The sequence below is a fragment of the Terrapene carolina genome, unplaced genomic scaffold (genome assembly GCF_002925995.2).
Source record: "Terrapene carolina triunguis isolate 2854851 unplaced genomic scaffold, T_m_triunguis-2.0 Scaffold165, whole genome shotgun sequence".
NCBI lineage: Eukaryota > Metazoa > Chordata > Testudines > Emydidae > Terrapene > Terrapene triunguis.
This window is the reverse complement of record NW_020664516.1, coordinates 1409102-1423890: the sequence shown is the minus strand read 5'-3', so window position 1 is coordinate 1423890 and position 14789 is coordinate 1409102. Positions and strand designations below refer to the sequence as shown.

Sequence of the window (14789 nt, the reverse complement as noted above, 5' to 3'; positions counted from 1 at the left end):
GATGTCCCATCAGTGGGAAACCCTTTCAGTGCTGGATCAGGAAACCAGTCAAACAGTGCAGTCTCCCATATGCATGTGTAGGGCATGCATGGGTGGGTGCATAGGTGTCCTGAGATCTAGCCAGTGCTCCTCCAGAGGGAGGGAAGCAGCAGAGAGCCGCGGAGGCGACAGAGGTGGGCTCACATTTCTTGCTCTGTAAAGTTGACTTCCAGGCTCTGACCCCTGAAACACGGCCGGCTGTAGCACTACGTGAAGAGAAGACAACGGAGCGGCTCTCACACTCCAAGCGCAGTGGCTGCCGGTGATGAAAACCCTTTCATCGTATCAGCAGAGCTCATTCATCGCATGCAATTCTTCTGTGCAAGAGTTCCCCCCCGGGGAAGTGGCCCCCTCCCAATGCCTCTCTGCGGGGCATCGATGCTAAGCTCAGCGCAGAGCAGACCCACTTTCCAAGGGGAACACGCAGCTTGTGGGATGACTGGAGGATCTTGCCTGGCTAAGTATCCAGGGAGGAATGGTTTGGGAGATGCAGCATCAACCTTCTACCAGGAGTCAGAGGTCACCCTGCCCCCATCCTGGCTCTCAGGCCATGGTCATATCACTCAAGCCCAGGAGACAGACTTTCCTGCTCCTAGAACACTAGATATTCAAGCATCTCCCTTTCCTCACATTCTCCAGGCCCTCTGCCTTTGCCGCCTGCCCTCCCCTCCATCCAAGCCTGCACGTAACCCACCAGAAAGGACTGCTTGGCCTCATCGGTGCTTTCGATGCCTTTGGTGTCAAACTTGCCCTGCTGCAGGCTGCTGTGCATGATGTTCACCGCACTGGTCACCCCCCTCTGGATGTCTTGGAACGTGGTGGCCGGGAAGCCCAGCTTCAGCTTGGTGCACAGAACCTCCCTGGGGGTGGACAGAGCAAGCCAATCAGGCGGACAGAGAAGCATCAGGCCAGGCCCAGTTGCACAAGCCCAGCCCTCTGGCCACGACTCACCCTGGGAACAACATATGAGAATTAACATGGCCCAGTTCTGCTGGGAAATCGTATAGTCTGCTCCTTGACCACGCTTTGGTTCGCTATAAAATGCACTCAACAGACCAATATCAGGACAGGTTAACTGCTAAAAGTCAATGATACTTTAGTACCGGAAAAAAGGTTCAATATGCTACCAATTTCTGGGAAGCCGACTCGTGCAGCATTGTTGAATTCACTTACACAGAAGGCTTGCTTCCAAAGTTGCACAGTTCAGCTAGGAGTATTTCTAGGATGATTTTACAAGTTACAAAACTCTTTATATGTCACTAAAATCCAGCCCACCAGTTCCTCCCAGTTCCTTAACTTGTAGTTCTGTTCCTTCCTTAGCTTTGTTGTGGATACCAGCATTCCAGGTACTGGTCCAAGAAGGTACCTCCCTAGCTTGTACTGGGCAGAACATTAATGTATTTTGCCTTTGACAACTTTCTTATTTTCTAAAGCCAAAGTGGACTTCAGCGTTGCAAAAGCATTATGGGATACATAGCAGAAGTGAACAGGATTACAGAACACACTCGAAGTCAGGCCATGTAACCACAAGAAAGAGATATAGAACGTTATATTGATATTGTGTGCTCAATGCTTATTACCATGCCAGGTGTGAATAAAGTGATAGACACAGATATAGAACAATTAGCCTAGCAAATATTGGTCAACAGTTCCCTTCTGCTCAAGTCAAGAGCCGGGATCTAGGCATGGCAAACAGAACCCTGCCAAATCGCTCTGCTCCTCACGAAGTCCACTGCCCAGCATCCAGGGATCCAGCCAAAATGCCTCCTTCCCAAGCTCTCACCCAAATGGGCTGGTTGCAGTAGCTTGTTGAGAGCAGTCACTTCTGTGTTCGCTCTGGCTACTGCCATCTTGGGATGCAAAACAGGCACAGGTTGATTTCTGTACCCACATGCCCCTTGTTCAAAAGCATCAGGCAGCCACTCAAGTCACTGCATTAAAGTGGCCCCAGGGAACCTCACCTGCCATGTGGAGCTCTAAGGTGAATGCCTGCGAGTGGCCCAGCACAGACTGTACAGTCGTGCAGGTAAACAGGTATAAGTACTACACAGATTTCCTCTCAGCCCTTTGGAGGACTTTTGGCCTGAGGCTCTTGCACCCATTCGCCCCACCAAGGCTACCAGGCCCTGGCCAGATCCAAGGGGCCTGTTTTCACATGGCATATCCCAGAGAAGAGCTATGCTTAAGGTCAGAAGCATGGGGAACCCAGAGGTTCTACATGCAGGAAACACCATCCTATTACAAACGCTGTGTTTGCTAAGTACGCAACAAAACCAGATCCGAATAAGGGGGGAAATCAGTTATGGCCATTTCTGATAAATAGTGTATATTTTCTCTCATCCCCCCATCCTTCCATGTGCCCTTTGGGGGACTCGGAGACAGCACTCAGCCCCAGAGACGCCTGCAGGCAGCCTGCCCCATTACCTGAAGTCGGACTCCAGCTCGGTGGTGGAGTGATTGATCATGGCACAGAGACAATCTATGCTGGAGCTGGACAGGGCACGCCCGATGCACTTCTTCACAATGTAGAAGACGTCATCCACCATGCTGGAGGTCAGCTGACCCTTCTCACACATGTCCATAGCAACGGCCTGAAGGGAAAGAAAACTCACAGCGATGAGTGCAGCGGGTAAAGGACCAGCAGGTCCGGAAGTGACTGAGATAGGCTCGCTGAGCGGCTCAGGTTCACCTTTGGCTGCACGGCTCAAAGAAACATCCAGCCCCAAGCACACTCCCCCTTCCTGGGGCAACGAGCCCTCCCAGCCCCACTCGAGCAGCACATCTCCAAGCCTAAGCAGCAGAGTGTCTGTGGGTACAGCCCCATTTGTTAATTCTCAATATTCAATGGTGGAACAGGGAAGATCACCAGGACGCCCCTTCTTCCACCCCCACCCCATAGGCTCAGAGAGCTCCACTCCCCAGGCAGCACACTGCCTCCCGGCAGCACACCCAGCCAGGGATCTCGGGCCCTGATGTCAATCATCCACACGGCAACACAATACGCTGCTGATAAAACTCAGAGCCAGGCTGGGGGTCTATCTATTAATACAATCTGTCTCATAGGGATCAAACCCAACCTGCTTACATCATCCCCCTCCAGATACATGCTTGTCACCATGTGACGGAAGAGTCTCTTGCACTGCACGGGCCAAGAAAGGAGCTTGGGGTACCTGAAACTCATTGTTATGTCACGTTAGCAAGCATCGGAAGGTCCATTCCTGGCTAAGGGTCCTTTGGCGCGGCACGCTCCATGGCGGCGCGTGGGAAGGCACCCTGAGGAGTAGCGCCGTACACGGCTCGAATGGCTTTCAACACAAGGAGCCAGCACGTCACAAGCTCTGCACACAGGAGTCACTTCATCCACCCCCGTGCTGCCTGGAGCTGTTCAACAGCGCACAGCGAGCGCTTAGGACAGGAAGCTAAGGATCCGAGCGTGGCTGACACTGCAGGATATCCAGGTCAGTGGAGTCATCCCCCAAGTTAGAACTTGGCCAGGACAACAAGGCTAACACTCCTACACTAGCAAGAGGTGCCAGGGGATTAACAGCCCCAGGCGGGCAGGACCCTGGTTCTACACCCCATCAGCCCAGCAACGCCTTAAGCCACCCTTGGACTCCTACTGCCTCCAAGGAAAGACTGCCCCCAACAGCACCTCCAGCAGTGCTCTGGGGTTTCCTTCGGTGGCTGTGGCCAGGTGCAACTCTGCGAAGCCTACCGAGTCTGACCAGCCCATGTGCGTGGGGGTGTCCGGTTGCAAGCCTCAGCTAGACAGATCGCCCTTAGGGGACATTGGGCTGGGAAGCGCAGAAAGGAGTTTTTCAATTAATTCTGTCCATTGTTCATGTGAAATTGTTCCCAGTGAGCGCCCCAGAGGTCGTTTGCTGAAAGGGGGCAGGGGAACGAATGGAATCCCCATACACGACTTGTGGCAGGGAGCTCAGCAGGACCGTGGAGCAGCATGAACCACAGGCTTCCACCTCCTTAATCCCCTGTGGATTTCAAGGCCCGGTCCCCACCCCAGGCTACCCAGGACGCAGTACCGCAGGCCCTACCTTGTTGACAGTCTCCCGCATGAAGTACTCCTCCATGGTGATGTAATAGCCAATCAGCTCTTGCATGGTGCGGCTCAACAGGCAGTTGTTCAGGAGCTTGTCCAAAGACTTTTGATGCGCTACAGAGTGCAAGGCAGAATCACCACCAGTGCCTGAGCACCCAAAAGCACTTCCCACGGCCGCCTCAGCTCCTTAGAGGGGCAGCAGCTACCTGCCTGGATGGCACCCGAGAGGCCCACACTGTACAAACCTTGCTGCCGTGAACGAAGCGTGTGTCGGAACCGTGCAGCAAAGAGCAGCTGACAGCCCTGCCAAGCGGCCTCTGGATGGATCCTGTACCAGCACCCGGCAAGGCCCCTTGGCATGCCAACTGCAGTCGCACTGCCCGAGCGGAGAGAAGCTGGGCCAGCTGCAGAAGCAGCATCTTTAGTTACTGGGCAAAGGACAACCATGGATCTCATCCGTCGGCTGCTCCTCCTGAGGGAGAGATGAGCTCCAACGGGAGGCCCACCCAACCGCAGCGAGGAAGATGACAGCTATGGCTGTGGGGCCTCGAAAGCGCAAGGTGTCAATGACGGCTCCTCAGGACTCCAGCAGTGACACTAAGCACCCAGTGGGATAGGAGCGGAAATCAAAGCTAGCCATGACCTTGATTAAGACACCAGATGAGCCCGTCATTTCAATTCCTCACCCCTTCCCAGGCTCCTGCTCCCTTCCCCAGCTCTCTAGCCCACGTGTATCAACGTTCGCTCTGCTCAGGGAGAGATTTCTTTACCTTAAGGATTCTACACTGAAAAGGGGGCTGTTTGCTTTAGTGCCATGGCTCCCAAACTGGGGTTTGCGGCGAGCGAGTGGGTCACGTGCTGCTGGCTCACCTCCGTTTCCAGCTACTAAGCAACGGACAGACATGCGAGCGGGAGCTGGCCCACGCAGCCATGAAAGAAAGCGGTGGCGTCCAGGAGACGCTCTCCCCTCTTTCAGCTGCCGTCCATGCTACACAAATATTTAAGAACCCGGTTTTAGAGAACTAAGGTAGTGCATGCAAAGCATGCCAGGCACCTGCCAGCGAGGGAGAGAGATAGAAGACAAGCCCCCACCAAAGGAGGTCCAGGGCAACACCACGATGTGATGTCACCTCCAAATTTCAACAACGGCACTATCCGCCTGCGTTGGGTGGGCGGGGGAGAGAGTCCATCCTTTGCATTTGTTAAGTCCGACATGCAACCCCGCTAGCTGTGGGAAAGGAGACCAAGTAGCAGAAGGTCAAAGCTCGACTCCAAACCAGCTAGCAGAAGAGGAGGGCCAGGTTGCCTGTGCACACCACTCTTCTGGTCTCCCAACAGTGAAGGAGGAGGACACGCTCCAAGAGACGTGCTACTGAGGGGTCAGACTGTGCAGGAGGTTGGATGCATGAAACGCTGTTGTGAAAATGGGGGTCCCCACGCCGCACAGTCCAGCCCTCCAGAGCGCTATCCCAGAAGCTGCCTTCAACGAGCCGCTGCACAGCAGTGCCTGCTCTCAGCCAGCCAGCTCCCCACTGAGGAGCTGTAAAGACGGAGCCAGAGAAGCACTGGCGTTCGAGGGATTACCTTGCTTTACCTCCTCCGAGGCCATGGAGTCTCCCACCTCAAAGTCCGAGACGATCCGTCTCTTGATAAATCTGAGGTACAGCTCGCTGCGGGCGTTCATCAAGGTGACCTCGGTTAAAATGGGGTCCAGTTCCCTGCAAAGGGCACAGTGAGAAACAATGTAGCAAGCCCAGGAAAGGAAGGGCACTGGTTTCCTAAACCAAAGGCAGCACACGCTATAGAAGCATGAATGCTCATCCCGAGGGAGCCGGGAGAGCCAACGCGCTGCAAGATGGCCGTTTGCAGGAGGCTCAGAACAGCCCGCCATTCCCTTTACTTTCAAATGCATCGCTGAGCTCAGGACTGCGGAGACCTGCTTCTGGCCACTTTATTAGGGGTAGTAACACACAGGACCTGCCAGACTGGAGCAGGCCAGGAGTCCAGCCAGTCCAGAGCGCCACCTGAGAGTGGCCAGCACCAGACAGTTCAGAGAAAGGTGCAAGACACCTACAGTGGCCGTGCCCAAGGAGGAAGTTTCTCCTGTCCCCAAGCAGTTAGAGACTTCTTGTGTCCCGAAGCAAAAGGGATTATGATCGGTATTAAATTCAGGGTCACAAGACAGTCACTGTCCCAAGCAGTTTACAGTGTAAAATAACCACCCTGACGTATAATGCACAAAAGGAGCAAAGGATGGATTTATCAAAAAGCTCTGCAAAAAAAATTAAAGAACAGCGTTCTTTATGTTGGTGGCTGCGACTAACATTGATAGGCTGGGACAGAAGCCATACTAGACCCAGCTAGCAGTAGGTGTGATCTCTGCCTGGCCAGGGCTGGAATCTCCTGGACACTGCTCCCTCCATGTATGCTCTGGTATACAAACATTCCTTACAAACCCTTGGCAAGAGCTAGTCTGCCCCTGCAAATAAGGGGTTTGTCTGGATTCAGCAGGTGAGGAAGCACACAATGGTACTTGCATGCAAAGAGCAGCACATTGAGTGTGCAAAGAAAAGGTAGCTTCTTGTGTAATTTAAAAGGAAATTGATACTCCTTGAGCCTTTCATCACTAATCCAAAATCTCCGTGCAAACATTACGTTAGCCTTGTCTACGCTGGCAGCAGCACGTAGGGGATGTGTAGCTACATGCTGCAGTGAAAAGCAGGCTGCAGCCATGCTGGTGTGTACTACACATGGCAGTGAAAGGCGCTGGCACGGGGAGCTGCCGGAGTCTTTCCCTGCTGCCCCCTCTGCCAGAGCCTTTCACTGCAGCAGGGATGCTACACTGCTAAAAATTGCAGAGTAGCCATGGGAGGCACTGCTTGGGCATTTGGAGAGCTGTCTAGGGTCCGTGCCCGAAGGGTCTGGCATGTCTTCACTCACCTAAGCCGTGCCTCACTATCTGCACTGCTATTTTGACCCATGCTGGAGGGAGGTGCAGTATAGGTTCTCTATACACCACCGTAAATGTAGACAGTGCCTTACACAAAGCCTCACCACCAACCTGATGGGCGGGAAATATTATCATCCCATTTTACAGATGGGAAAGCTAAAGCCCAGAGAAAATAAGAACATGATGGCCATGCTGGGTCAGACCAATGGTCCATCTAGCCCAGTTTCCTGTCTTCTGACAGTAGTCAATGCCAGATGCTTCAAAGGGAAGGGGCAGAATATGGCAATTATCAAGTGATCCATCTTTTGTTGTCTAGTCCCAGCATCTGGCAGTCAGAGGTTTAGGGACACCCAGAGCACGGGGTTGTGTCCCAGACCATCTTGGCTAATAGCCATTGCTGGACCTTATCCCAATGATGAACTTGTCTAATTCTTTTTTGAACCCAGGTATAGTTTTGGCCTTCAACATCCCCTGGCAACGAGTTCCACAGCGACTTGCTGAAGAAGGTTACACACAGCGAGTGTAATAAATCCTCATATACAATCACAAAAAAATTGTTTGAAAAACAAAAATGTTTGTATATTTTTTTACATGCATTTCTAGCCTTCCCCAGGGACTGCACCTTGACATGGTGGGAAGGCTTGTGTTTTCCAGTGCTCCTGAGAACTCTGCCGGTGGGAGCCTAAACACCTGAGGGCCACCCAAGGGGAGGGACTGGACAAACAGCTGCTCCTCCAGGTTGGGAGCTGAGCCTCAGGCCAATCTAGCCTCACTGAGACATAGGCCAACAAACTATCCTCATAAAGAAGTTAAGTTATAGAAACACACCAAGGTTGGTGTGTTGTTCAGAGATGGCAGAGCTTGGTGTGTGCTCTAAGTGACGTCCGACTGCATGGGAAGGATTCAGCTGTATTTACAGGGCATGCACCAGCGTGGTATCTGGGTACACTGCCAATGGCTTTAATCTGGGGCAACTGACAAGTTTAAGACCATAATGAGCGGGGAAACGAAGTATTTCAGTTCATTCGAGAGAAACTGATGCAATAGAATCTCGCTGTGCAGAGCCCAGAGTTCTGCTTCCAGCTCTGCCATGGACGTGCTGTGTGGGAAGTCACAGCACCCCATGGTGGCTCACTAACCCCAGCTGTAAGAGTCACCAGAGAGGGCCGGCAGAGCGGCAGATCGGGCATCAGCCTCCTGTGCTGTCCTATCCCGAGGCCTTCAGGGAAGTCAAGGTCTGATTCTTCAGGTAATGAACAAGCAGAACAAAGAAGCATGGACCCTAAAAGGGCAATAAGGACACACACCAAAGGGGATTTTATGCTTTGGTGGTTGATGGAACGTGCTAGCTACCTGCGAAGCAGCATTAATGCCAGATGAACAACGTGGAGGAAGAGAGCAGCTAGTGTTTTATTTTCTGTACCTTGGTTCAATCTTTTCTGTAGCTGAACTTCTCACCATGCTGTTTTGAACGTGCTGGAACTGCAATTGTGAGAAGAGGAGAGCCATCACCATCTCCGCCCGCCATCGCCCTTAACCCCAAGCTAGGTTCCCCATAGGGCCTATCCTGCTGAGAGCAGCTGGTACAGGGAGGTCCCCGGGAAAACCAGCCCACCTGCATGCCCCGTTCCCCAGCAACTGAACTCACTGTGGGGCTCAGTGGGGACTTAGGCCAGGCAGAGCGAGTGCAGATGGCCTCTAAAGGTGTGTGCCTATGAGAGCTAGCAGCAGGGCTGTAGCTGGCAGGAGGATCACTGAAAGAGTCAGAGACACAGTCTAGCTCAGAACGCCCACCGGATTTCTCCTGCTCACCCAGTCAAACCCCAAAGGATCATCTTCACTTCCCCACTCATGTCCCATGGCCGCTGCCCTTCAGGGCAAAGAGCGGGTGCCCACTTCCTGACTCTGTCATCCATCAGGGCAGTGATGGAGTAAAGCCAGGTCTCTTCCACCCATTCACAAGTGGGGTTGCCAACTCTGACTGAAGCTCTTCCGGGAGATTTTTTCCCCCCCAACATGACATAACGTCACGTTCTTAAAATATCCCATTGAAATCTCCTGGATTGCTTTCAACAGTCACTGGGAGATCGATGCCAATTCTGGGAGACTCAATCCTGGAGGGTTGGCACCCCCCTCACAAGGCTGAGCGTACCGCCTCAAACCTGCTGGCCTGGAAAGTGAGGTACCAAGCCCAGGCTTCCCACGTGGCCATGCAGAGCCCAGCAACGAGGCCCGTGGAGCACACTCCATTTGCAAAGGATTACGGGATCTAGAGAATCACTGGGGATGAGGCTCAGAGCTGGCTCTAGGCCACAGCCCAGTCAGTCTGCACTGTACATCACTCTCACCTGCCTGTGATAGTCCCTCTGCGTCATGAACTTGTCCACCACCTTCTCCACCTGCCGGTCGCACTCCACCTGCAAGTGCTTGATCAGGGTGTACAGCTTCCCTGGCCCATAGTACGTCTCCACTATGGGCTGGTGGGTCTCCACAATGCGAGCGATTCCTGCCAAAAGACAGAGGTGGCAATTTTCCGTGGCTTTAATGGTGGTAGGAAGCCCCAGGCAGGGCAATTGCCCAATCCTGACTAAGACCTGGGCTGTGGCATCCTGATCTAGGGCGTAGGAAGGGGCACACAGCACCTCCCCAAGTGCAGCTCAGAATCCAGGCTGGTGGGATCCTCACATCACCCCCCTACATCCTGGGGTGCCCTTCTCCCTCCCCAATGTTCAACCCTCCACCTTCTCTCCCTTTGCAATCTAGGTCTGCCCTACGAGCTAGGGGTGCGATTCCCCTGCTTGGATATACACATGACGGTAGCTCGGTGAGAGCCAGTAGGAGTATAAACAGCACTGTCACAGCTGGGCATCAGCAGCAGAGGGTACGTACCTGGCATGGCTCAGCCGTGCCGCCGCTGTCCAGGCTACGGTGCTATTTCTACTCGCGCTAGCTCTCACCGAGCCACTGCAATACGTGCGCCTGGGGGCTGCAGCGGATACCTTGCAGCCACTCGCTTCCCGGGAGGCAAGCCACCCCTGCCCCAGAGACTGACAGGCCAGCCCCTCAACCATGCTGCCAGCCTCAATGCACTCCCAGCTTCCTCCTCCAGCCCCAGCAGCAGGGCACGTCGCGCTGGCTGCCAGCCAATGCCGCCAGCACTGGATGCAGGTGGGCCACCAAGCGCACTCGCCAGGTATAAAGCTTTGCCTGCAGCTCCCTAATCACCAGCTAAGCCAACTGGAGAAGAAACCTCTTCTCACAGCCAGCACGAAAGCAGATCCTGAATGCCAAAGACTGAGTCCAATCACCTACACACCTGTAATGCTACAAGAGAACAGTTCTAGCTCTGGGAAACTCATCTCAAGGCAAACTCTGCTCTTCTTCCCCAGACAGCCCCTCTGATAGCCAGCCCTGCGTTCTCCTGCATCTCGCCCCACTGCCAGGCAAGCCTAGAAGATACACGCTGGGCTGTCAGCAGCAGCAAAGACTGCAAACACAGGAGAGTGGCTTGGCAGTAGCGCAGTGTGGGATGACAGCAGAGCACTCTAGTCCTTTCCTCGATGGGATGCCCACAGCACAGCACACATCCCACTCCCTTGCCTTCCACTCTCAAGGAGGGCAAGAGCTGCCTTAGCCCAACCCAAGAGATCAGCCCAGGGAGGGACAGCAGCTCTTTGGCCTTACGGGCTGGATTTGTTCATCTGGCCAGGTGAGGCAGGGGAGCTGTGCGTCTGGAAACCTCTTCAGCGACTAACCAATTTGTTCGGGGGAGCAGGAAGAGAAAAGGGCAGCTTCCACGCCCCGTTCGCCAAGCCCCTTCACATCCAGCTGACTATCTAAGGCAGAGCTCTACAACTCTTCCAGTCCGGCTCTGGTTCAGTCCCTTAGGCTGAGAGAGACTGCGAAGGATAAATTCCAGGAGAAGCCAGGCTGGTCCTTTGCAAGTCCCTCTCCTGCCAGCCAAAACTGAACAAAGAGTGAGCTCCAGACCCAATGCCCCCTGCTGGCCAGAAACAGACGGCACTCCAACCTAGCTGGGTCACCGGGCTGACAACCCTTGTACTTTATTCCAGCACCACCAAGGGGAAAACGGCACTGTTCTGCCTCCTGCAGCCAGAAATGAGAGCTTTGACATTGTCTGGGCACCTTCCATCGGGGAAGATTTCCAGCCGACAAACAGTGCAGGGAGGAATTACCTTCAAAGAGGAGCGTCAGTGTATCTGCAAAGATGACTGCAGCCCTACGGTCACTCATGTCCGTCTCCATCACCAGTAACAGGTTCTCCTTGGCTTTGTTAGCGACCTAAGCTCCAGGGGAAGGAGTGGGTCAATATGGTTCTGGCAGAGCCCCCCCCACAAGGGAGACTTTTGCCCTCCTGCCCCATGCAGCCCTTCCCTCTACCCACATCTGCTGCTGCCACCAGCAGGACAAGACACATGGACCTTACAGAGCAGGTGTCAATGCTTTGGGTCAGATGGCAGAGGGGACCCCAGGGGTAAGGCAGTCTACATCTCTAGCAGAGACAGGTGTATTTGGCTGTGCCATGCAAACAGGAACCACTGTTAAAACAGCAGACAAATCCTAGCTTCTCACCTCTAGAAAACTCAGCTACAGGCAGCCTAGCAAATACCCCCAATGCCATTCACTAGGGCTCTTACACCCCGTGCAGAGAGCTGCAGGACATGAAATGAATGTTGAACAGCCTGGCTTCCTTCAGCACCTGGGTACCTGACTGTAATTCCCCTTTACACCACTGGGGGGCACCCCAAGTGCTTTCTGTGAAGAGAAAGTAGCAGCAAGGCCCTTCCGCCCCCAAGACTAGAAGGTCAAAAAGAAGGGCCATGGGAATCTCTACTGCACCTAGCTCAGTGGTTCCCAAACTTTAACAACCTGTGAACCCCTTTCACCAAAATGTCAAGTCTCATGAACCCCCTCCTAAAAAAGAATATTTCCAGGGATTTTCTCCTTTACCGGAGTATAAATTATAAAAGCAGTGATCTTGGAAATATAAAATTTGTTTTTATGACATGCTTATTACACACTATTTATTATTAATTATTTATCATTACAGTATTTTTATTACATTATGAAAACGGCAACACTCTTCCAAGATCTCACTTTCGTAGCTTGTATCACTTTGAATAAGCCTGTTCTAAGACAAGGCTCCTATGTTTCATCGAGGAGTATCAGATGTGAAACAGCATGAAGGTATCTAAGAAGCCAATTCAAAGAGTTCCTCTTATACAAGCATTCAGGTCTTGAGCAGTTCAAGCAAACAACACACGTTACAACAAAGCTTAAACTTGTTCTTCATAATAATTTTAAAAACAATCCTAGCTGCCTATTTAATTTTAAAAACAGCAAAAAATATCCACCTCCCTTTCCATTTCTTATAAGGAGTCTTGAAGTTTAAATCTCCTCAGTGTGATAGACACGCTTGCTTTGATCTGCTTAGCTCTTGGAAGATCAGGGGCCCGGGCTGCTGGTCCCGTGCTGCCAAGGTCCCTAAGGACAGCTCTGTCCGCCATTAGGGAATTTTTTTCCCCGAGAACCCCCTGTAACATTTCGCGAACCCCAGTTTGGGAACCACTGACCTAACTGTACCTCTGACCTTGTTCTATGCCAGGGGTTCTCAAACTGGGGGTTGGGACCCCTGAGGGGGTCGCAAGGTTATTACTTGGGGGGTCACGAGCTGTCAGCCTCCACCCCAAACCTGCTTTGCCTCCAGCATTTATAATGGTGTTAAACATATAAAAAAGTGTTTTTAATTTATAAGGGGGGGTCGCACTCAGAGGCCTGCTATGTGAAAGGGGTCACCAGGACAAAAGTTTGAGAACTACTGTTCTATGCACTGTGGCCTCCTTCCAGACACTCTTCACCCTTCCCTCCCCATTCTGCCCCATCCCAGTTCTCCCTCTCCTTCCAATTCTCCCCACAGGCCTTCCCAGGTCTTCCCCTGTTGGGGCTCTTTCCACTTCCTCACAGTTTCCATAATCGCCCACCACCCATCCAGTCTGGTTCCTTTTCCCTAGAACCACCACAGGCACCAGCACTAGACACAGCCCCACGCACCAGCACCTAGAACCGGGGAGCAGGAGATGGAGGCCCCTCATGCTAAGTTCTCATTTTCTGAGAGAAATCTGCCTAACCACGAGGGCTCATTTAATCAGATCGCGGCATATAATGGCACCGGAGAAACTGACTGACGGGCAGTGCAGTAGGGCTGGGTGCAGAGGGGCCATGCTGGCCATAGGCTGAGCGCAAGCAGCACGGTGCTGTCTCTAAGTGAGATAAGGAGGGGGGAAGAAAGGCCACAGAGTGAGGGCCTGGGATCTGTGACTGGTCACCCAAAAGCCCTACCTGGTAGCACAAAGAGCAGGGAAAGTGCTGACCAGGCCCAATCTTGTCTCAGAGATTCAACCATTATTAGATGCACAGGAGCCAAGATCTCATTCCTCAACACCCATGTTGGCAGAGGCCCGATTTTACTCTCCTCTGAGGTGCTCTGGCCAGCCCAGGGGCCACGGCAGGTCCTGCAGCGCCCATTACCTGTTTGCAGAGATACTCTGAGAACTTGCTCAGCCCCTCCTCGTGTAAGCCCAACAGGGGGAAGATCTTGAAGAAACGTTCCACCTGAGGCAGGTCTCCCTGCTTCGTAGCCACGGCAAATTTCTCAGTCACTATGATCTTCAGGCGCTGCTCTGCCTCCTGCAGGAGCTTCAGGTTGGCATCAATTATGCTGCCTGTTCAGAGGGCACAGCACTGCATTAGCACCAGGTTCAGGACCATGCCCATGTAGCTACAGCTCCAAGCTGGCAGTCAGGAGCCATCAAAGCCTGAAAGGAGACAGGTCCCTGGCTCATATTCATTTCTTCCCCCAAACCACCCAGGACCTTTAACCTAGAGGTAAAAAGGAGGGTGAGAAGGGTATGTGTATACACAGACTCTTCCAGCTTTGGGGGCTCACACTGAAATCATCAAATCCCTATGCCCTACGGCCTGGAGAGAAAACCTAATTAGGATTAAAACACGTTAGCAACTCTGGTGACCATCATTAATCCCTCCCTCTCTCGCTATTGGCCCACACCCCCGTATCCGCTGTGCATGGCCAATCAGATGCTCCATTGATATCCCAATGAAATACCATGACATGCCTAATCCTGGGTCAGCAGAGGTGCTGTTAACTGGAACAGCCACTACATGGTCCATTGCTGGCCATGTTTACCCTGGTTCTTTAGGAAGTCGTCCCCCCCCCCCCCACGAGCCCCCCCCATGTTTAGCAAGAGGGCAGAATGCCACCAATGCCCAGGCATAGCAGATGGGAGCAGAGGACGGTGGAGAGGGTTAGGACCAGCTAATTACAGAGAAATGGAATGGTGTCTGCCAATCAGAGACAGGATGCTGTACAGAAAGGGCTTTACAAATTCACTCTCCAGCCAGGAAGAAATTTCTCTCGGTGAGACTGGATGGGGCAGAGCACTAACGCATCAACTGCTGCACAATTGAAACTTCCATTTAAAAAACAAAAGGCGACACCAGGATTTACAAGCCATTCGGCTCATCCGCGGCACACCCGGAAAGCTTTCATTGCCACGTGCTGCCTGAGACTGCACCCAGACAGCTGCAGCGTCTCTACAGCTCAGAGCGTCCCCAACTAGCAGCAGCAGGAGATTGGCAAGACCCTGCTAGATTTTGCTGCTGCTATTCAGCACCTTGTGGGCAGTCGGGAAACTGAAAAGAATC

At 52.9% G+C, this 14789-nt stretch overlaps 1 protein-coding gene across 1 annotated transcript in view; it reads right to left on the bottom strand.

Annotated features, from left to right (window-relative positions):
• The window catches only part of LOC113406925 (conserved oligomeric Golgi complex subunit 4), a 29961-nt gene that overhangs the window by 9368 nt on the left and 5804 nt on the right, over positions 1-14789 (bottom strand). The window contains exons 5-12 of the mRNA XM_026653814.2: positions 13596-13789; positions 11243-11348; positions 9395-9552; positions 8470-8528; positions 5681-5814; positions 4092-4210; positions 2464-2630; positions 734-899 (exon numbers count right to left, since the gene is read on the bottom strand). Coding sequence (XP_026509599.1) covers positions 734-899; positions 2464-2630; positions 4092-4210; positions 5681-5814; positions 8470-8528; positions 9395-9552; positions 11243-11348; positions 13596-13789 — 1103 coding nt within the window. The remainder of the gene's footprint in view (positions 1-733; positions 900-2463; positions 2631-4091; positions 4211-5680; positions 5815-8469; positions 8529-9394; positions 9553-11242; positions 11349-13595; positions 13790-14789) is intronic.